Source organism: Taeniopygia guttata, chromosome 26 (genome assembly GCF_048771995.1).
Source record: "Taeniopygia guttata chromosome 26, bTaeGut7.mat, whole genome shotgun sequence".
Taxonomy (NCBI): Eukaryota; Metazoa; Chordata; class Aves; order Passeriformes; family Estrildidae; genus Taeniopygia; species Taeniopygia guttata.
Genome location: NC_133051.1, coordinates 5,452,640 through 5,474,239, shown reverse-complemented (window position 1 = coordinate 5,474,239; position 21,600 = coordinate 5,452,640). Strand labels below are relative to the sequence as shown.

At 51.2% G+C, this 21,600-nt stretch overlaps 1 protein-coding gene across 1 annotated transcript; it reads left to right on the top strand.

Moving 5' to 3' along the window:
• The first annotated feature begins 569 nt into the window (after window positions 1-569).
• Window positions 570-19,324, top strand: KCNA3 (potassium voltage-gated channel subfamily A member 3). Its single transcript, XM_002193821.7, has 2 exons — window positions 570-4,639; window positions 13,420-19,324. Exon 1 carries the CDS (start codon window positions 1,356-1,358, stop codon window positions 3,108-3,110), a length of 1,755 nt encoding a protein of 584 aa, XP_002193857.6. The 5' UTR covers window positions 570-1,355; the 3' UTR covers window positions 3,111-4,639; window positions 13,420-19,324.
• The last annotated feature ends 2,276 nt before the right edge of the window (window positions 19,325-21,600 follow it).

Below are 21,600 nucleotides of genomic sequence, written 5' to 3'. Positions count from 1 at the left end.
GACAGCTTGTTTCTGATTTAAAGTATAAATAAGTTTGATCTTTTCTGGAGTCTGTGCTGGTTAAAAATAACTGTGATGATGAGCTCAAGTGGGGATGGTGGAGGGGTTTTAACCTCCATCGTGGCAGGACCACCCATCTGGCTCTGGAAGGGAACGTAGGGTCTCTCCTCTCCTCTCCTCAACCCTCATGATCGAACTCTTGGTCCAGTGCAAGGAGTGCCCATGGCAGGGACATGGAATGAGATGAGCTTTAAAGTCCCTTTCAAACCAAACCATTCCATTACTTTTTCCCAAGGTAGGAGCTCCCTGAATTGCCTAAACCCCCTTGGCACATGGCTGGGCATTAAAGTGTTTCAGTTATTGGATGGGGTTGGAAAAATGGGGATCTGGGGGAGAACTGGGAGTGCAGAGATTAGAGGTTGTCCCTCATGCACATTTCCTGGGGATGGGGATGGGGTGTTTTCCAGCTCCGGGCTCCTGCAGAGGAGGCTTTTGCCTGAAAAGTCCCTTTTGCTCACAATTGAATATTTACTTTAAAAGACCAATTAAATAGAGAAAGAAAGAAAAAGAAATAGAAGGGTTTTGGCTTTCTTGATGGAAAGTCTTAAATGCAGGTTTGGGTTCAGCCTGGAACCTCCTTGGTAGAGGGCTGGCTCAGCTTTGCTTCTGGGTTTATTTTGGTGGGGGAAGCACACGCACACACACACGTGTGCACCCACACTCATGGACACACGCACATGCACATGCTCTCCTAGACAGAGAAAAACAATCCCCAGCCTAACCCAGACGCTGATTCAAAACAACTGTTGGGTCTGGCCATGCTGCCGGCTTTGCACTGCCCACAGCCTCCCACCGTGTGAAACCGTAGCTGAAAACCAACAGGCAAACGCGAAAATTCAGAGTCAAAATTGCATTTCACCTGGGGAAGGGCAGAAGAACTCTTTCTAGGCAGCAGTTCTGCCAGGAAAAACCCTTCTTCCTGCTTGCAGCCCGCTGAGCAGCAAAGGATGCTCCCGAGAGGAGACTGAAGCCCCTCGGCGCTGCCTGGGGGATGGATGGGGCTCCCCCAAGCAGGGCCATGGGAGGGGGTGCCCGCAGCTGGCGGGGGGCTGCGGGGCAGGGCCGGGGGGCTGGTGGGTGTCTCCGGGAGCGGTGACTGAGTGAGGCGGTGCCAGGGCTGGGGGCGGATTTTTTGAGAAGAGCCTCAGCTCTTCAGAGCAGCGGCAGCCGCTGGAGGAGTTGGGCGGCTGTTGCTCCCTCTCCGCCCGGAGGAGGAGGAAGAGGAGGAAGAAGAGGCTTCAGCTGCCGCCTCTCGGATCCCCCCTCCCCCCCTTCCCCTTCCGCCCCACACCTTTATGGACGAGCGCCGGAGCTTGCTGTACTCTCCGGCCGCCTCCTCCGCCGGCCGGCAGCCGCGGGGCGGCTCGAGCAGCAGCCACCACAACCTGGGCTACAGCGAGCCCCCCGCCGCCCCCCAGCCGGGCCCCGAGCAGCAGGAGGAAGAGGGCGAAGAAGGGGAGGAAGGCAGCATGACCGTGGTGGGAGGAGGCGGCGGTGGCGGCGGCGACCCCGTGCTGGAGGAGCCGCAGCATCCTCCTGCGCTGCTCGGGGGGGATCGCTACGATCAGCCCCCGGCGCCGGCCGTGCCCGCCGGGCAGCCCGCGGGCGCTGCGGAGCACGAGTGCTGCGAGCGCGTGGTGATCAACATCTCGGGGCTGCGCTTCGAGACCCAGCTCAAGACCCTGGCACAGTTCCCCGAGACGCTGCTGGGGGACCCCCGGAAAAGGATGCGCTACTTCGACCCCCTCCGCAATGAGTATTTTTTCGACCGTAACCGTCCCAGCTTCGACGCCATCCTCTACTACTACCAGTCGGGCGGGCGCATCCGGCGGCCCGTCAATGTCCCCATCGACATCTTCTCCGAGGAGATCCGCTTCTACCAGCTGGGGGAGGAGGCCATGGAGAAATTTCGGGAGGACGAGGGTTTCATTCGGGAGGAGCAGCGGCCGCTTCCCGAGAAGGAGTTTCAGCGCCAGGTGTGGCTCCTCTTCGAGTACCCCGAGAGCTCTGGGCCGGCCCGAGGCATTGCCATTGTCTCTGTCCTGGTCATCCTTATCTCTATTGTCATCTTCTGTCTGGAGACCCTGCCTGAATTCAGGGATGACCATGACTATGAGGGAACTGGGGGGACCTTCGGGACAGGCAGCGGCCCTCTCTCACCTGATGTCTTCACCAACTCCACATCCTCACCTGCTTCCATGGTGTCATCCTTCACCGACCCTTTCTTTGTGGTGGAGACTTTGTGCATCATCTGGTTCTCCTTTGAGCTGCTGGTCCGTTTCTTTGCCTGCCCCAGCAAGGCCACTTTCTCCAAGAACATCATGAACATCATTGACATTGTGGCCATCATCCCCTACTTCATCACGCTGGGCACGGAGCTGGCTGAGCGGCAAGGCAATGGCCAGCAAGCCATGTCCTTGGCCATCCTCAGAGTCATCCGCCTCGTCAGGGTCTTCCGCATCTTCAAGCTCTCCCGGCACTCCAAGGGGCTGCAGATCCTGGGGCAGACCCTCAAGGCCAGCATGAGGGAGCTGGGCTTGCTCATCTTCTTCCTCTTCATTGGCGTCATCCTCTTCTCCAGCGCCGTTTACTTTGCAGAAGCTGATGACCCCAGCTCAGGGTTCAGTAGCATCCCTGATGCCTTCTGGTGGGCCGTGGTCACCATGACCACTGTGGGCTACGGGGACATGCACCCCATCACCATTGGGGGCAAGATCGTGGGGTCTCTGTGCGCCATCGCGGGGGTGCTGACCATCGCCCTCCCCGTGCCCGTCATCGTCTCCAATTTCAACTATTTCTACCACCGGGAGACAGAAGGTGAGGAACAAGCCCAGTACATGCATGTCGGGAGCTGCCAGCACCTCTCGTCCAGCGAGGAGATGAAGAAGGCTCGCAGCAATTCCACCCTCAGCAAGTCCGAGTACATGGTGATTGAGGAAGGGGGGATCAATCACAGTGCATTCAAACAGGCTGCCTTTAAAGCAGGCAACTGCACAACCACAAACAATCCCAACTGTGTGAACATCAAAAAGATCTTTACGGATGTTTAAAACAAACCGAAACCAAACGAACAGCAACAAAATCTGAGGATGTGGTAAAACAATACCAATAATAATACCAATAATAATGCAAAGTAACCGTGTGTCGGTGTTGTGTGGAACATGCACCATCGTCGGTCCTGTGTGTGCCCTCGTTTTTTTATACCTTTATTTTTTTAGATCCTTCCTTTCTAAAGATCCAAAAGTAAAAGGATTTAAAATTCTCTGAAGAAGAGGACAGCTAAAGGGTAAAGAGAAGGAAGATGAAGAAAAACCACACTCACTGTCAAAAGAGGTGTTTGTTCTGCAACGTGTTGCAGAGCTGCTTTGCTTTTTGGGCTTTTGGGGAATCTCTTCCTTTGCTCCTGAATTTCTCCCTCTTTCCCTAAGGGCAGTGTGTAGCCAATCTCCCTTCCATCATGTAAAGTAACTTGTTGGATTAACAAACTCGGACTGGGTGGAGGAACGAGGGAAAAATGAGGCAGAGTGTACTGGGGGGGGGCTGGGAGGAAATAACCATTTAATTCTGCAGAGAGTCTCTGTTACCACATCGTTAAATGATGCTTAATATTGAAACATGTGATGTGCCATTACGGGCACATCCCAGATTCCCTTTTTCTCCCCATTAGATCATTTATGAAATTCTAATCTGGTCAGAGACTGAGTGCAATCAATGCTGATTTAAATAGAAAAAAAAAAATCCCTAAGCCTTCATTTTCTATTCTGGATTCCCTTCCCCTGTAACCTGATGGAGTTATTTCCTCCAATGTCAAGTCTGTGACCATGCAGCAGGGATGTGTGCAGGAGCAGGGAGAGGAGAGGCAGTCTGGAATGTTTTCGGGAGCCGCCGGCGCAGGGAGCGATGTCGGCACGGAGCAGGATCCATGACGGGCTCCTTGCTATGGCTGGGAGCCTCCAACCCACCCAGCCGGAGACAAAGGGATATTTCCTCCTCATTTTGCAATGCCTTTGGAGGAGATGCAGCCGCTTATCACCAGAAGATTAAAGTGGCGAACACGCCTTCCAGCGGAAGTCACTAATTCCGACCGGAGTGATGCAGTTGCCATGGTGACCATGGTTTCCTGGGAAACCCCCAGAGGTTGTCATGGCATCCGTTCTCCCATCCCCCTTGGTCCTTGCTCTTCCCGCAAAAAGCCTTTCCAGATGGTTCCAGCTCCTCCATCCCACAGGACATCGTGGCTCTGCACCCCCTTTTCTGGTTCTTGCTCCACTGCTCCTCCTGTGTGCCCAACAAAGCATCCACAGGCAATAAAAAAATCCACCTGTCCCTCACCTTGGCAGTGAAATCTGGGGATGGAGGTTCATCCTGCTCCACCGAGAACGACCCCAAACCCAGTGGGAACTGGCACCAAGCAGCTGCCGGGAAGCTTGGCTGGAGAACCTCGGCAGCTTTGTGAAACAAGGGGGACAGTAAAAAACAGGATTGAAAAATAACCAAAAATCTCGCTGGGAAAAATCACAAATCACCGGCTTCATCTTCACGTGTAAGCCAGGGGCTATGGGACATCTGATGGGATCAGGTGAGTTCTGCACAGGGGAGAGTTCAATGGAGCCATAGTGTTGGGTTTTTTTGGGCAAACCCCATGCTTTCCACTGCTTACTTTTATTCTCCAGCTTATCCTGCTGCTCTCGGGTATTTTTATACATGTTAGATAAAGTGGGATCACATCCTAGAGATCCTCTGATTGTATTTGCTTTTTAGTGCTGTGGGAGGAGGAAAACCCTGCTGCTTCTCTGCAGCTGGATTGCTTCATTTCTGTGCTAAAAAGGTGATTTCAGTGGTTTAGTGCTCCCATCCAGCCCCTGCCACTGACACAGGCCAAAAGCAGCTTGGCCTCAAGAGCTTTGGCTCCAGCTCTGCTCACTTTTGCTGGATTTTCCATTAAGAAAAGCCAAATTCCTCTGAGGTAGCACATGGAACAGGCATGTTGTTAAATACCTAAGAGAAATTTGGCCCCGACCTGTGCAAGTCACACCTTTCCCAAGGCTGTGGAGAGGGGGCCTTGTCCTGAGAGACGCTGGCCACTCCAAAATTGCAGTTTAGCTGGGATTTTCCCCAGACTCAGAAGGATCTAGATGGTTTGCAGCACCCTCCCTTAGCCACAGTCAATAAATCTAAGAAAAACATCAGAGTCCCTCCTTGGATGCTGGGGTGTGGTGGTTTTATTGGAGCTGCCACAGTTTTCATCAGCTGAGGGTCCAAGAGATAATCTTTATTAGGGAGATGCTCTGGAACATGATGGGACGTTGCAAACCTGAGATCCCTTGTCCAGGATAACTGGGATTCCTTGTCTGGGAAACTGGGAACACCTCAGTGTTCCCTTTCCCCAGCCTGCCAGTGAGCTGAAATGTCATTTCTGCCTACAAGATCTCACTTTTTATTGTTACTAAATTTTAGTGTTATTAAAGCTTTCCCACATGCCTGTTCCTAAAAGGAGGTTCTGAGTTTAAGAGCAGTGGAAACATGGCACTCAGGAGAGTTTGCAGATGAGTTCTGGGTTGGTGTTTTCCCCGTGGCAGCTGCACAGGGTAGGGAAACCACATGTTATGGAAATGGCACAGAACAATTTTCAGTTTCTCTGTCATCTAAAATAAGCTGAGACCTTGCAGGTTGTTGGTTTGTTTTCCAGACTCGTCCCTGACTGATTTTGTAGGAGCAGAGTAGTTTCAAAGGGATTTTATTGATAGTAAAAGATGTTTCATGGGAGAGGTGGCAGGAAACCACTTCACCCACTGGGGTAAAAGGCAATTTGGCTATTTGGCTCTGGTAAAATTCCAGAATGGTTTGGATGGGAAGAGACCTTAAGGATCATCCAGTCCCACCCCTGCCATGGGCAGGGACCTTCCACTCGCCCAGGTTGCTCCAGGCTCTGTCCAACATGGCCTTGGACACTTCCAGGGATGGGGCAGCCACAGCTGCTCTGGGCAACCAATATCTGATCTAAATTTCCCCTTTTTCACATTCAGAAAAATACTTTTCATTACTGAGTGGTATCACTGAAAGACAAAAATTCACTGCTGCTCTGTCTTAGATACACCCCAAAAAGTGGAAGAGGAAAACTGGGGCTATGCTTTGGATGTTCTGCCCTCTCTGCATCCTCCCTCTGCCCTCTCACGGGTACCATTCAGTGAGAGAACGGAGCCACTTGAGCCACCTGCTCTAGTGGAAGGTGTCCTATGGCAGGGAGCTGGAACTGGATGATGTTTCAGATCCATTCCAACCCACACCATTGAGTGACTCTGATAAATACCTTCTGTTCTGTGGTCTGACGGCTCCTCTGGAACTGGCTGCTGCACTTGTCGTGCCAGGAATTGGAGAGATCCCTGAAACACTGGGCTCTCCACATCCAGCTGTTATTTAAGTGTTAAATAAGAGCTGCTCTGCTCTCCTGCTGCGTGCCCCATTAGGACAAGGCAGTGTTTCAGCAGCCCCGGGGAGTTCCAGAGGAGCCTGGGCTGTGTCGGGTTTGCCTGTCCCTAATGTGCTTAGAGGAGCAGCATTAGGGGATTAGCATCAGTGTGAGCAAAGGGCTCGCCCAGACTCGGCTTATTACGGTAAATGGAGGAAAGGGCATTACCAGAGCTCCTGGTGATGCTTCCCAGCACCCCAAGAGCAGAGGAGCAGGGTCCCCGCAGCTCGGGGCAATCCCAGCGTGTCCCCACTGCCATGTCCTCCCCGCCCCCGTCCTTCGTGCCTGTCAGCCGAGAGACACTGAAGGATGGGGGTGAGGATGGAAGAGGCAGCTCCCAGCCCAGGGATGCAGCCCTGGGAGGCTGGAGCTGCCCCCGTGGTTGCCTTCAGTTTATCACAGAGTCACAGAAAGGCTTGGGTTGAAAACAACCTTAAAGAGCATCTTGTTCCAACCCCCACACAGGGGCACTGGGTGCTGTAGAGCCTTGCACCTCCTCTTTTCTCTTTTCACAGACTGCTGTCGGTTTCCCTTTCCCTCTATCTGTATTTTAGGACCTGTTCCCCTGTTTCAGCCCTGGATGCCACCTTTAAATGCATCCTTGGTGCTGGGGGGAGCAGCAGCCGCAACCCTGGCCCCTCCACTTGGTACTTTGACACCATCACCTTTTCCTCCTGCTTCTTTGCCCTCTTCTTTCTGTGTGTTTTCAGGCCTGATCAAAAGGTTCTGTTGTTCTCCAGCACAATAGATGCCCTTCGGGTGCCTGGGGTGGCCGGAGCAGAGCAGTATCCATCCCACCCCGCGTGTGGACGCAGACAAGGGCTGGAGATATCTCTTTCCTCCAGGAGGGTTAAATTTCCTCCCAGGCAATTGTTCCTGCTCCATCCCTTGACAAAAGAAGTAGTTTTTGTTTTTTATCCCCAGTTTATGGGCAATTAAGCAGCGGCAAAGGGCAGACAAGTGCTTTCCCCGGCAGAATGGAAGGAGCGAGCCAGGGTCATTGCTCCGAAGGGGTCTCTCCTGCAGGGTTGTAGCACAAGAAAAGGGCGTTTGGCAATGCTTGGCGTGTACGGGGAGCGTTGTGTGTAAAATCTGTTTAATTGTGTAGTTTGGAGCCCTCTCCTGCCAAGCTTTTAAAATATGCATATCTTGCTGCGAGCACACGGAGGCTCCACCGCCGCCGGAGGGAAGCAGGGCTTGGTTTTCCCTATTTTTAAACGCTTTAGCAAACGATCTTTGGGCAAGCTGCAAACCTGGGAGTGCAAACGGGCAAATAGGGTTTAACTGTGCCTTATTTTGCCCTTCGGTGTCAGTTCTGTGTGTACCTGGAAGGAGAGCTCAGTGCCCCGGCATCCTCGTGCACGGGCAGTCATACGGGAGCAGGGAAATAAGGGATTTCAGGATATTGTATGATCTTTCTCATAGATTATCTTTAAGGTCGCTTCCAACCCCAAGCATTTGATGACTCGATGGCTACAGGGTGCTGTGGGCAGGGCCATATCCTTGGAACTCTCACTCCTACGGACTTGGTGCTGCTCCCCTGCACCCTCCCTGCTCTGGGTCCCACCCACAGCACGACTGGGCCCTTGGCTCGGCTTTGGGGGTGTTGTTCAGCTGGAGGATGTGTTAAGGGTGGGATGTCGGTGCCTTTCCGTGTTTCCCTGGGTGCTGTTTGCATGGCTGAGTCCAGGCAATCCCGACGGGTGCAGGGTGGCATCAGCCCTCTCCCCGTGCCAGGGGTGGGAGGTGGGCATCGAGCACGGAGGGATGGAGCCATGGGCTTCTTTTTCTGGAAACAGTGCTGGGGCCGTGGCCATCACCACTTTGAGGAGGACACTTGGGGGACATTTTGGGTGCCCTGAGGTGCCTCGTCCCATCTGGGAATCACTTGTCCAACAGTGGAGGGTGTTTGACCAATTTCAGGGGCTGGTGAGTCGGGGTTTCTTAGGTCAGAAATGAGACTGGCACCAGGAGGGGGGTCCAGTCCCAGCTGTGCCCTAGGGAAGTACCATCCCCTGGCAGGGACACATTCTCTGCCAGGGGATCCCTGCAGAGGGGTCCCAGCCCCAGGGGATCCCTGATGGGGGGGTCCCAGCCCCAGGGGATCCCTGCAGAGGGGTCCCAGCCCCAGGGGATCCCTGCAGAGGGGTCCCAGCCCCAGGGGATCCCTGCAGAGGGGTCCCAGCCCCAGGGGATCCCTGCAGAGGGGTCCCCTCCATCTCCCAGCCCCTCCCGCCTCTTGCTCCAGCCACAACCCTGCTGGCTCGGCTGTGGCTGAGCCTGGGATGCAATTGAGAGCTTTCACACCCTGCTTGGTACAGGCCAATGGGTGATGGTGTCCCTGTCCCAGCCGTGTTTGTCCCCACGTGTTGGTTGCTCCCTGCTGGGAAGGCATCGGGGTTCCTGCTCTTTGTCACTCAGCAAATCCCAGTTTGTGCTCCTGAAAACCATCCTGTGTGTGGAAGAGCCGGAGCCCCTCTATCCCTGATTTGGCAAAACTCAGGCACAAACATAAACCCCATGAGCCTCTGTGTGCTTCTCCTTCCACGATTACCGTGCTGCTCTGACACCCGCAGGGTTCAGGCTCTGTCTGTGTCTCATCACCGCTCAGAGCCTGAACTTTAGTGCTGAGGATGCTCGGCAGCAGGGCAGGGAAACCTCCGCATGAACATCCCCGCAGGGCACCGTCACTTTTCTCCTCCTTATCAACCAAGACACGCTCAAATAAATTAGAACATGTCTCCCATCTCCTTCAGCTTCTCTCTGGAGCCGGGAGGAGCTGAAATGCCCCCTGCTCCCTGCTGTTCCCTGCTCAGCGCAGGCAGCCGTTCCCTGGTGGCTCTGCACACTCACTGCGAGAGCCCCGCTCAGCCGCACCGACGGCAGCAGGCGCTGCTGGGTTTGTTTAGGAATGATTCATTTCCTTGAGACTTGTGATTCCGTTGCTTTTCTGAGCGTGCTGGAGCTCTGTTGCTTTGCTCCAGTGGTTGCACTTCATTTTTAGCGTCTCTGAAGAGCCTGGCTGGGCAGGCTGGGGTTGGATGTGTGGCTTGTGGGATGATGAGCCCATCGCCCCCTCTGCTAGCCCCAGCAAGGCTGCAAAGTGCACTCAGGTTTATTTTGAGGCTGAGCAGCACAGCTGCTTTGCTTTGCTTCCTCCAAAGCACGATTGTGGATAGAGGACAAAAATCCTTTGGGGTTTTCTCACAGTTTGCTCAGTGGTGGAAGCGGGATCAGGGCTTGCAGCAGGGTCTGTGCTTGGGGTGCTGCTCCACGGGAAGCTGAAGGCTGGGAGGGAGGATGGAAGGATGAACACACACTTTGCAAAGTGTTTTCTGTATTTGCAGGGGCTGAGTTTGCTCCTGGACTTGGTGTGAGGAAGGAGCTGTGTGCAGAGCGGGCAGTGGGTAATGCTGTGCCCTTCAGGGAGTTTGGGTTGGTACTCCAGGGAAATGTGTCCCTGCTGCCAGGGCTGGAGAGTGTGAGCACTGTGGGATTTGCTCCCTGGCTTTGGACAGGTGGGCTCCTCTGTGCCTCAGTTTCCCCATCTGGAAATGGCACCGAGCAGCTTCAGGAAGTGTTTGCAATGGAACTCCTGGGGAAGGAAGAGGCAGTTTTGAAACACGGGGCAAGAAACGAGGACTCCTCCAAAGGTTTTATGGGATTCAGCTTTCTTGAGGCTAGAAAAGCCTGCAGACTCTGCCCTGAGTATCCCAATAATCCCAGTTATTTCCCTTGGCTGAAGGGAAGCCTGAGGTTTCACACAGCTTCCCAAGCTGCCAGCTGTGCCTTCAGCTCCCCGTCAATATCCTCCTCTCCTGTGATTTCTTCACTCTGCATCTTCCCTTTCCCATCCTTCTGGTCCATTTCTCCTGAAATAGTGGTGAATTTAGTTTTGAGAATCCTATTCTCCCTCATTGTTAGTCTCTGCTTGGAGCTGCCACTGTCTCTCCTCACAATTTACCTCACACTGTTGCGCTGGGTCAGAAAACAGACATAAGAAATTTGGGCTTAAAAATGGCCCTGGGTGCTGGGAATTTGAGTTTGCAGGAGGGATGAGGAAGGAGTTGCTGTGAACTGCATGTAGCATAGAAGGCTTGAGGGCTTCTCTACCCCTGCCTGTGCCTTGGTGGGTGCAGGTGCCTCAGTAATATTCCACACTTAAAATCCCACGGAATTAAGGCAGGAAATCTTCTTTCTGCAGCAGCAGAAACAAGCCTGGGCTGTTCTCTCCCAAGGCTGGAAATTTTCAGGGTTGTGTCTCCCATCCTGGTTGCAAGATGCTCTGAGAAATCACCTGGAGGAGCGAGTGGGTAATGCAACCTGGGTCCAGCTGGGTTCCTCACTTGGGACATTTCCTGGGAATTTGTCTTTGTTGCTCTGTTTTCTTGACCAAACAGCCATTCCCTTGCAGGAGAGCATTACACAAGCTCATTACACAAGCCAAGGGTGGGACTCAGTCAGAGATATCAGTTAATTTGATAAGATCTGTTTTCTTAACAGAAAATCTGTGTTGATTGGCACCAATTAAATCTTCCTCTTTAATTCTGTATTAAGACTCAGCAATTCCAGCAACTTGTTTGGGATCAGTGACAGATGGCCAGACCCATCGTTTTCGCAGGTCACTTTGTTTATCCCTTAAAAATCTGTCCCAAACAGGAGCTGTTTTCCAATCCTCTGGAAGGACTCAGGAGATGCTCAGTACTTGCCCTCCCAGGAGCTGTTTTGTCAGCTCTGAGTGTTTAGATAGAAGTTATTTGGCTCAGCCAATTTAAAAACATCTAATTTTTATGCCTGCTGTTTAATATCCTCTATTTCTCTTGGGATGGAGAGGATTTCCTCACCCCTGGACAATATAAAGACATCTGGATCCCTTCAGGAGCTGGAGCAGTGATAGCTCCTGGATGCTCCTGACTTCTCACTCCCACTCACTGGATCCAGAGAAATAACACCATTGTTAGGCTGAGGATTTGGCATTTCTTTCTTCACTGGCAAGGATACAGCTTGGATAGGCTCCAGGATACCCCAAAGCTCTGGATTATTTGCCTGGTGGGAATTAAAGTTGTTATTTACCCCTTCATCTGCAGAGTCCCAACTCCACCACCACCTTCTTGCCCAGTGGCATTTCCTGGGCTGAAGGTTCTGTTTGGGTCTAACTTATGTATTTATTTATTTCCTGAGTGTGTAATGCTCCAGTGATCCTTGAGGATCCTGGCAGTTTGGAGCCCTTCCCGGCTGGCAGGTGGGAGGGGTTTAATCCCCCAGCTATGAAGCAGAAAGCCCTGTTAGCTTTAAGCCCAGGAATGGCCCTGCTGGCACTTCAGGATAAGCTGGTGCTTGAACTGTCTGGGCTGGGATCCTTGCTCGGAGCACTGAGCCCCTCTGGAAGCTCATTTCCCAATGCTGCACTGCCTCACAAGGCAGGAATTCTCATCTCTTTCCTTTCTCTGCTGGATTTTAGCATTCCTGTAGCATCATTCCTACATCCCCACATCCTCATCATCCCTGCAGATCACCCTCAACATCCCCATATCATCATCACCCCTGCAACTTCATCTCTGCTATTTCATCATAGCTGCAACATCATCCTCCGTGCATCCTCATCATCCCTGCAACATTATCCCTGCAACTTCATCATCCCTGCAGCTCCATCCCTGCAACATCACCATCCCTACAACCTCATCATCCCTGCGAATGCACACTCATCAACCCTGCAACTTCATCCCTGCATCCTCATTATCCCTACAACTTCATCCCTGTAACTTCATCTGCAATTTCATCACAGCTGCAACATCGTTCTCCCTGCAGCCTTATCATCCCTGCAACATCAGCAGCCCTGCAACATCTTCCCTGCATCCTCATCACCCCTGCATCCTCATCACCCCTGCAACTTCATTCTGACATCCTCATTATTGCTGCAACTCCATCTCTGCAACATCTCCATCCCTACGTCCTGATGCCTGCAGCATCCAGAGAGGGTCTCTCCCTCCTCAGTGCATGGATCCCACCTGGCATAGCTCCATCCTGCCTCTCCCTTTGGGGACAACAGGCTGATTTTTGGGGCTGGTGCCTTAGGCTGGGCTCTGGGCTGTGACTGCAGCTCCTCCCAACCTTTCCCTCATCAGCAGCTGCTAACGAAGCACCCGGCTCAGACAATCTGGGGTGTGCCTGTTGCCACGGTGTGAAAGTAAAGGCAGAACATGGATTTTTTGGAAGATGAGAGGGATAAAAACAGTTGCATGAAATTTCTAGACATTTTAGTGTCTCAAAGACACAGCAGAGCATCTCCCTATATTAAAACAGGAATCAGTCTCTTGAGTGTAGAGCTATGGATGCAATTCTAGCACTGCAGAAATTGGGAGATTTTTGGGCCCTTTGCTGGACACCCCCATCCCCACATCAAAATGGGATTTTGGGTTTGTGCTCTGTGGGATGACTCCACAGTCCAAGCTCTGGGAGTGGGGTCAGCCCTCGCTCCTCCCATCACCTGGACTGGATTTATAAAATCAACCAGTTACTCAATATCTCATGAATTACATCAGCTCAGAGCAAACTCAGCTTGATTAAGATAAAAACATGAGGAAAACCCACCTGGCACTAATTATTCTGAGTCTGGAACTTGCCGTTAATGTGAGATAACAGTTAACAACAAGAATTTATTTAATGAATCTTTTTCCTATCTTTAGCTCACTTTAGACTGTGTGGCATCTAGTCCATTAAAGAATTTAATTTAAAAAATTTAATTTTTCATTAGTGGGAAATGGAGTTGGGAATTTGTCAGGGGGGGCCAATGTGCAATTTCTTTTCCACTTTACTTGAAAAAAAATGAACCTGTTCTTATTTTTCAAAACAGGCTGTGCATAAAAGTGGTTCTTTGCTTTGCCCAACAGATCACAGAAGAAGTTTTGAAATGAAGACCTTCAGGACTGTGTTGAGAAATAAAACATCTCCAAGGAAAGGACAAACATCCCAAACATCCCCAGCACGGTGACTGACACTGCCATGGACCCGACTGACAGAGGGCCTGTCCTCCCCAGCTAAACCCAGTCCATATTTCATATATATATTTATATATGGAATATTTCCCACTTCATCTGGGTTTTCTAACAAGTGCATTATGTAGAAGGGAACATCTTTGGAGCCAGATTATCTTCAACTCATGTGCAATATAACAGGACTGAGCAAAGCCAGGAGAAAGGAGGAGGAGAGGTAGAAGTCACATAGACATTATTTCAGTATTTTTTAATATTATTTTTTAAAAAATCTCTTGAAAAATGAAGCAACCAGAAAGGAAATGTTAAGCAGAGCTGCTAAAACTCAGTCCAAGTGTTTTCTTGGGGAGGGAGGGAGGGAGTGGGGGGAAATTTGGTTGCTGTCGCTGTTCCCCGGCAAAGGCCACGGGTTGTTCTCAGCTCTTTGGGAATCATTCCTGTTCCATTTTTCTCACTTTCCTGGAAATGCCCTTTATAAGTAGTTCTGTGCTGTACCAAAGGCTGTGATTTACTTTGAGTCCTTATTTAGAAAGAAACATCTCTGCTGGTGCTGAGGAAAAGGGAGTCGAACAGTTGTGCCTTGCTATCAAGATCACTCCACAAAAAATGAAGGAAAATTTGAATTTCCAGGATAGAAAAGGTCTAAAAACCCAATTCTTGGCTGACCATGCTCCTGCTTCCTTTCATGAGAGCCTCTCTGCCCTTGTCTGCACTTCCACAGTACCCCAGCCTTGTGGGAATTTTTTAGTGTTGCCTTTTTAATTCTGTAATAATTGGGAATTCCATCTCTGCTTTGTCCGTTGCTGTTTCATTTTGCATATTGAGGTTTTTGGTGGCAGGTTAAAAGCTGTGGGTTGCCCATACTGGGCTGGGAAGCTCCTAAGGCTGGGCTTTCTATAACCTCACTGTGTTTCCTGGCACTGCACAGATCAATGTTATCCTGGTGCCACGAGAGAAATGGTCTGCAAAGGGATAAATGATGTGCAAAGGGATAAATGATGGGCAAAGGGATAAATGCAAATGGCAGAGGGGTTGATGGTCTCTCCTGCTTCTGGCTCTCCCTTTTCCCCATCCCCAGCTTCATCCACCTTTTCATGCTGCCTCCATCCCAGCTTGGGGACTGAAACCCTCCCAGCTCAGCCTCCATCGGAGGAGCAGAGTGAAACTTGGAACAGCATTAGATTTAAGGGTGAAAATAATGTTGGAGGGACTCAGATGAGCACAGAAACCTCTTTGCGTTGCAATAATTCCCTGGGAATGGTTTGGGAATGTTAATTTAGATTGGACAGAATCAAGTGAGCTGGAGCTTCCTCTGAAGCAGAGGCTGCTCAAGGGGAGGTAGCAGGAACCAAAATTATTGTGTGTGAAACAGATCCTTGAGCTGATGCTGCTGATTGTCTTTGGTGTCCCAGGACCAGCCTGTAGGTCCCCACCAGGTACCTGGAAGGTGGAACAAGGACCATTCTTCCAGAGGGAAACACCAAAACATAGATCCTTCCCCCAGTGGAGCTGTTCACCTGCATTTCACACAGAAATCCACAGGAGACACACGTGGGATGCCTGGAGGCACAGCTCCAGGGAGGATGCACTGAAACCAACCCTTGGAATGAAGGCTGGAAACGGGAAAACTCGGGAACAGACAAGGCAAAGCAGCCAACTGTCTGCACCACATTTCTGTCTTGTAGAAGAGCTTTGAAGATGAATGAGAACCCTGCACAAAAACATCAGCTGGAATTTGGGTTGAGAAATTCCCTTAACACTGGGAAATGACACGATTATTACAAGGAATGCGTTGGCTTTGGTGAGGTCGTGTTTATTTTGTTTGTTTTTTAAACACCATTAATTTCTTGGCTGGAATTCCTCCTCCTGCCACGGCAGGAGCACCTCTGGTGGTGGAGACTTTGTTCCTGGCAGAAGGGCTCGGGAGGCCCGAACACAGAAGTCTCCAGGGCTCTGCACAGGTGCAGGTTGGGCAGATGGGCTGAGAGGGCGAAAAGAAGCAAAAGTGTTAAACCCAGCAGTTTTTGTCCATTTAATCAATTGGAGAACGAAGCGAAAATATGGATCTGGCTCTCAGTAGGACATTGCTCCTCTTGCTTTTATTCCCAGCATGGAAGAAACCCCGTGGCTGCTGAAGCTGTGGGTAAATGAAGGAGAAAGGGCTGGTGCTGCTGGCACCTGGATTTAGCAGGGCTTTAACAGCAGAGGGAGATTGGGATCAGGGACCAGGATTGCTGGAAGACCACATGGAGCAGGTTCCTGAGCCACGGAGATGAGCAGGGGGTGCCAAGGCTCGGCAGGGATGCCGGGGAATCGCGGAGGTGAAGCAACGCGCGGTGTGAAATCAATGCGGTGCGAAAGCCGCCTGCACAAATTAGAGCTAATTAGAGCAGTGGCTCTCATTAACTTGGTTTGGCCATGCCCTGCCTGGGGCACAGCTCGTGGTGGGGCCGGGGAGAGGGAGTTTCTCCACGGGATCTTCCAGCAAATTGCTCCTCTGGCAAATCCCCGCGGGGAGCGCCGCGTTTGTGCCCCTCCGGGTGTCCCTCCCTGTCCTGCACAGAGCAGCTGTGTCCCCTGCTGCCTCACCCCAGACTGAAATGAATTATTGCTCGGGCCATAACATCTCAGAGGCCTTAAACCACCCCTTTGAAAAGACCAGGAAAAGTGCCTGGTGTTTGGGGTGAGCGCTGGAATTCCCAAGTGCTCTTCCCCACTGCCACGGAGGGAGCTGCTGGCAGGCTGGGGGAGATGGAGCTGGCCTTTTTTGGGGACATCTCACCTCCCAAACCCCTAAGGAGCTGTGAAGCACATTTGTTCGCAGCCTCCCTGCACCGTGACAGGTTCTCAGTGTGCTCTTGAGCCTGTAAAGGAGAATGAACAAAGGTTTAGCAGCTCGGAAATGGTGAGAGACTGACCCCAAACCCATTTTCCACCATTTGGGCTGCAAACAGCCAAAGCCCCCAAGAAATGAGAGAGACCCCAGGCTGCCCACATGGGTAAGGGCACATTAACAGGAGGAGAAGTGATTTTCTGGATTGCAGCACAGACCTGGATCTTGGGAAGCCCTGGTCCCAAAGGTGTTACATTTAGTTTCTTTTGGAACATGATCTAGTAGCCCTTAAAATGGGGGATAGAATGTATCAGTACTAAAGTTATTTTTATTTTTCACCAGTGTTACAGAGAGCTTTTTTATGGGTGTGTGGGTGTGTATGTGTGTGTGTGTGTCTGTAACATGATTATACCTCATCTGTTTTCAGTAGCCAGTTGTTACAGCATCTCTCTGTTTAGGGCTCAAAACTGTACTTTGATTATTAAAGTGGTGGGAAAAACCATCCCCACCCCCAACCATCTCACCCTGGTGACAATCTTGCCAAATGCCACCTCTCCTCACGTTCTGGCGCTGACGATGTCGCTCCGTGCTCTCGGGTTCCTCGTGCTTGGTCGCTGAGCCAGCTGGGTGTTAATGTGCTTTTCCACAATAATTGAGAGTTTGGTAGTCTGTAACTGTCAGTCCAGTGCATTAATCTGTGTTGCCACCACTCTGAGCCCAGCCTGGTGCGTGTTGCAGATAACCATCGTGCTGGGACAGCCATGGCAGCGGGAGCACAGGGCTGCGTTTGGCAAGGGAAGACAAATTAAAAATGTATCCAGTCGATTAAAAAAACAAAAAAAGGCAGCGATTTAATGATGGCTGACATCAAGAGAAGATCCAAAAAATAGCGTGCTTTGATTCCCATAATCATCCCAAGGCAGGCTGCTCATCTTTATTCATAGCCCTTCAAAGCCGTGCTCCGAGACACCAGAGCAGCTCGGAGCTGTCGTGCTCAGACGGGGCTCTTTAGACGCTGAACACGCACCAACCCTTCCCCTTTTAATTTTTGGGTGCAATTAAAGTGATGAGAGCTCTGCTGCTGGCTCCGTGCTGGCAGAGAGGCAGGAAAAGCGGATCTGGGGAGCTGGGCTGGTGTGGGGTCACGGAAAGCCGCTTCTTTTAATGACATGTTTTAAGCTGTTTTAAGAAGGCAGCAAAATTAGAAAGCAAAAGATCTCCAAAAGTGTTTCAGGGCACTCACAAAGGTTCAGGGGACACGGCACAGGGACAGGGCTTAGCAGTGAGGCTGTTGGGGGCATTGAGGGAATACTGGGAAGCTGCTCTGCCCTGCTGGATTTGGGGCAAAAGTCAGGATTTGCTGAGGCCCTGGCACAGGGTGCCCCATCCCTGGCAGTGCCCAAGGCCAGGCTGGATGGAGCTTGGAGGAGTCTGGGATAGTCCCAGCCCATGGAAACAGGATGAGCTGTCCCTTCCAGCCCAAAGCACTCTGGGGTTGTATTAATTTGTGATTCTGTGATTCCTGCAGTCCCATCCCAGCCTCCAGCCCCTTTCCACAGGCAAACCCCTGCAGGATTGGCATCTCAGAATCCAGCCTTGAGCATGCTGGAGGCTTCATTACCTCACACACTTGGGTGTTTTCTGAGCCAGCTGTTCAAATGCTGTTATTGCTACTGAATCCTTTTAAAATTAAGGAATTTCTGAGATGGATTTTTTCTTCCCTGAGTGCTCCCCGCTCTCCTGCATTGCACAAAGCTAGCTGGAAATCTGTCTTTCAGCCTGAGATTAAAGCCAAGTACCAGCTCTGGGTGAATGAAATTACCCATTCTAATCCCCATATTTTCCACCAGCCTCTGATACAGGTAAATTATATTTCTTTTTCCCATTTTCCCTGCTTGGTCCACAATGATGTCATCAGTGCACCTGTAAAGGGAATGGCTTGAGATTGTTCTGACTGGTGCTGTCCCTAACACATCTCTGACCATTGCAAGGCCAGGCACTGCTGCTGGGTTTTAAATCCATCATTCCTATTCCAGAGGATAATTTCACTGCAGGACAATTTGTCTGGCAACACACAAGTCATGGATAGAGCTGGAATTGTGAATCAAAAGGTATTAAGTGGAAATACAGTCAGAAAGAGCCTGAAATACTGGAATTTTAATGGAAAACTGTGTTGGCTGCCATGTCCCTTGTGATGCCATTGGTGCACTGAAATTAGACTTGGTTTTCCCAGGTGCTCAGTCTTGCAGGAAAATCACCTTGCTGCTGGAGGTCAGGGATTCCATGGCTGAATTTGGCATCTTGCAAGGAAAACAGGCTCTTAATTTATCACCTCAGACCCCAAAATGTGGCAAAAAGGAGGCTTTGCATCCTCCTCCAGCACAGCCGCAGCTCATGTTTCTTAATTTCCCATCCTTTACTATGCAACTGATTTTCATGGAATCTTCCCAGGGTGGAGATGGCTGGATATAGTTTTGGCTTTGCTTTCCTTCCTTCACATGTGCAAGTGGTAATGCAGAAATGTTTCCATGACTGTCTCACCTGGGACATGCACTGGGTCTATGAACAGTGACATATTGGGAAATTCTGTGTAAATCTGAACTTGTCTTTAAATCTTGACTAATCAGTGCCACAGGAGCGATGCAATTTTGAACTGGAGATGTTAATGCAGTCTTGTTACTCTGAGTTCATTTTGAATTCTGGTTTTGTCAGTGAGCTGTGTTACAACTGTTTAAAACTTGTTTTTTTTTAATACCAGTCTGATGCTAAAACCAGCTGCTGCATCCCCTCGTCCTGGTGACTCCACCATGGTGTGGGCCTTGTGTTCAGTTCCCAGTTAAAAAAAGTGATTTTTTTTTCAGTTGTGTGATTTTTTTACCTGATGCTGAATTTATATTTGAATTTTTTTTTCTCATTAGAACTTGAAACTGTTCTTTCATACTCAAAGTTCAATAAAACAGCTGAACCGCAGCGTGTGGTGTTTGATACTGAAGCCCAGAGCTGGGCTGTATTTGCCAGGTTTTAGAGGGAAGAGAGGCTGCTGGGGGCACGCTGTGATTCCAGGGTTGGTGTTTCCTGCTGCATGTCCAGAGGTTAGAAAGGGTGAATGGCCCCAGGGCAGTCCCACAGTGTTGGGTGCTCAGAGCCACCCCTGGAGTGAGCCCTGGTGCTGCCGGGGTTCCTCACAGAGGAATTCAGCTTAAATGAGGCTCTGGAGGAGCCTGGCTGTGCAAAGGATGCTCTCTGCTGCCTTTCAGCTCCTGCTTTGCTCTGCCAGAGTGTGGGCATCCCCTGGGAGGAGTGGTGGCTGTGGCAGCCCCAGCAGCGCATCCCTGCACAGCGACAGAGCTGCGCTGTAAATCCTCCCCTTGAAACCTCCTGCTTGGGAATTTCCCTGGGAGCCACCCTGCATGAGGAAGAAATATCGATTCATCATTCCCTGCTCAGCACCTCAGCACCATGCAGGATTTTAATGACCTGTGTCCTGTCCCTCTTTCCAAGCCAGAGCGTTCAGATCTTCCAACTGTGACGTTTCCAGGATGCTGCAGAGGGGCTCTTCCAGCTGAGAGTCAGGCTCCTACAGGTATTTTTCTGCTCCTCAAACCATGCCTTGCTAAGGAGCCCTTGCCTTGGATACTTCACTTCCCACCTTTTGAGTGGATAGTATGCCCTTTGAGTATCCAAAGGATCTTCCTTTGTATTCCAACCAGGCCTGGCATCCTTCTACAATCAATGTTTGTCCCTCCCTCTGCTCTCATTTTTATCCATGGGAATGCCAAGGTTATAATTTCCCCTATGGAATTCTCCTTTACTTAACAGCACCTTGTCCAGGCTATTTGTTATTATTCAATTTATTGATAGATCCTTGATTTTGTTCTCCCAGTGCTGCATTTCCAGCCCTCACTTCACCATACTGGCCCACAAGCAGCCCCCAGCCTGAGGATTTGGGTGGTATTTCTGCCCTGTTGATATTTGGGAAGGGTGGAAGAGCCTTTATTTCCTGCTCTGTCACGTGTTAGAGTCACCTCTTGGTTCATCCTGATGGCAGGGAAGGAAATATTCCTCTGACTTCCCAGGGCTGTGGAATCACAGGAGGTGCTGCAGGGGCAGTCATTCAAAGAGTGAAGGGATTTTGGATGCTCCCTCAAACACCAGCACTTTTTAACATACCAATATTCCACAGCCCCAGAGGGTTTGAGCACAAATCAAGGGAAGCCTCAGGATGTGGACCGTGGATCTGAGCTGCTCTCACCCCAGCCAAGTCCCTGGCACTGGGGGTGATTCCACAGCTCCCAGGGGTGCCTGGTGGCTGCTGCTTGTCTGGGAAAACGTGAGCTGGAAGCAGAGTGTGGGGAGGGGGAGAAGGGGAAGCCGTGGCTTAAAATAGCTCTTTTTGAAAGAAAAGGGATGAAAACCTCTTTGAAGAAATGAGGGGAGAGGGGGAGTGTTTCCATGGCAACGGGGAAGTCTGTCTCTTCCCAAAAGAGGGGGTGGGAGATGAAGAAATAGTAAATACAGCAGAGGAATGATGGGGAAGAGGATGCTGCTGTCAGTGGCATTCCCCCTGGACCCCAGTGGCATTCCCCATGGATGGCAGTGGCATTCCCCACGGATCCCAGTGGCATTCCCCATGGATCCCAGTGGCATTCCCCATGGACCCCGGTGGCATTCCCCATGGACCCCAGTGGCATTCCCTATGGATGGCAATGGCATTCCCCATGGATCCCGGTGGCATTCCCCATGGACCCCAGTGGCATTCCCCGTGGGTTCTGGGCAGGGGGCTCTGGGTCCTGGTGGGAGCAGATGGGCTCTGGCACTGCCTGCCCTCACAGCCTTGGAAGTGTCACTTTGCATCCTCCCTGTGCCACCTGCGCCCTGGATCTGTCACCTGCCCAGGTCACCAGAGAGAGCAGTGACCAGAGCTGCTGGGGACACCTTCCCAGGGCCAGGTCGGTGTCACCACCATGGGGCACCTCCAGCTGCTCCTGGCAGCTGGGCAGGGACAATAAATAATGAATGTCCTCCAAATGCTTTGGAAATGAACATCAAACCCTGGCTGTTTTCTTCCAGGAATTTTCCATCATGGCCCAGCCATTGCCAGGGGAGGCTGCAGGGAAGGGAAGTGTGCTGGGCAGCAGAGATATGGGGGGGATTTGCCACAGGGTGAGGCAGCTGGGGGCTTCTGGAGATACTGAGGGCAGGCAGAGTGGGCTGGCCTGGCCTGGAATTTGGCACAGCTCCCAAAC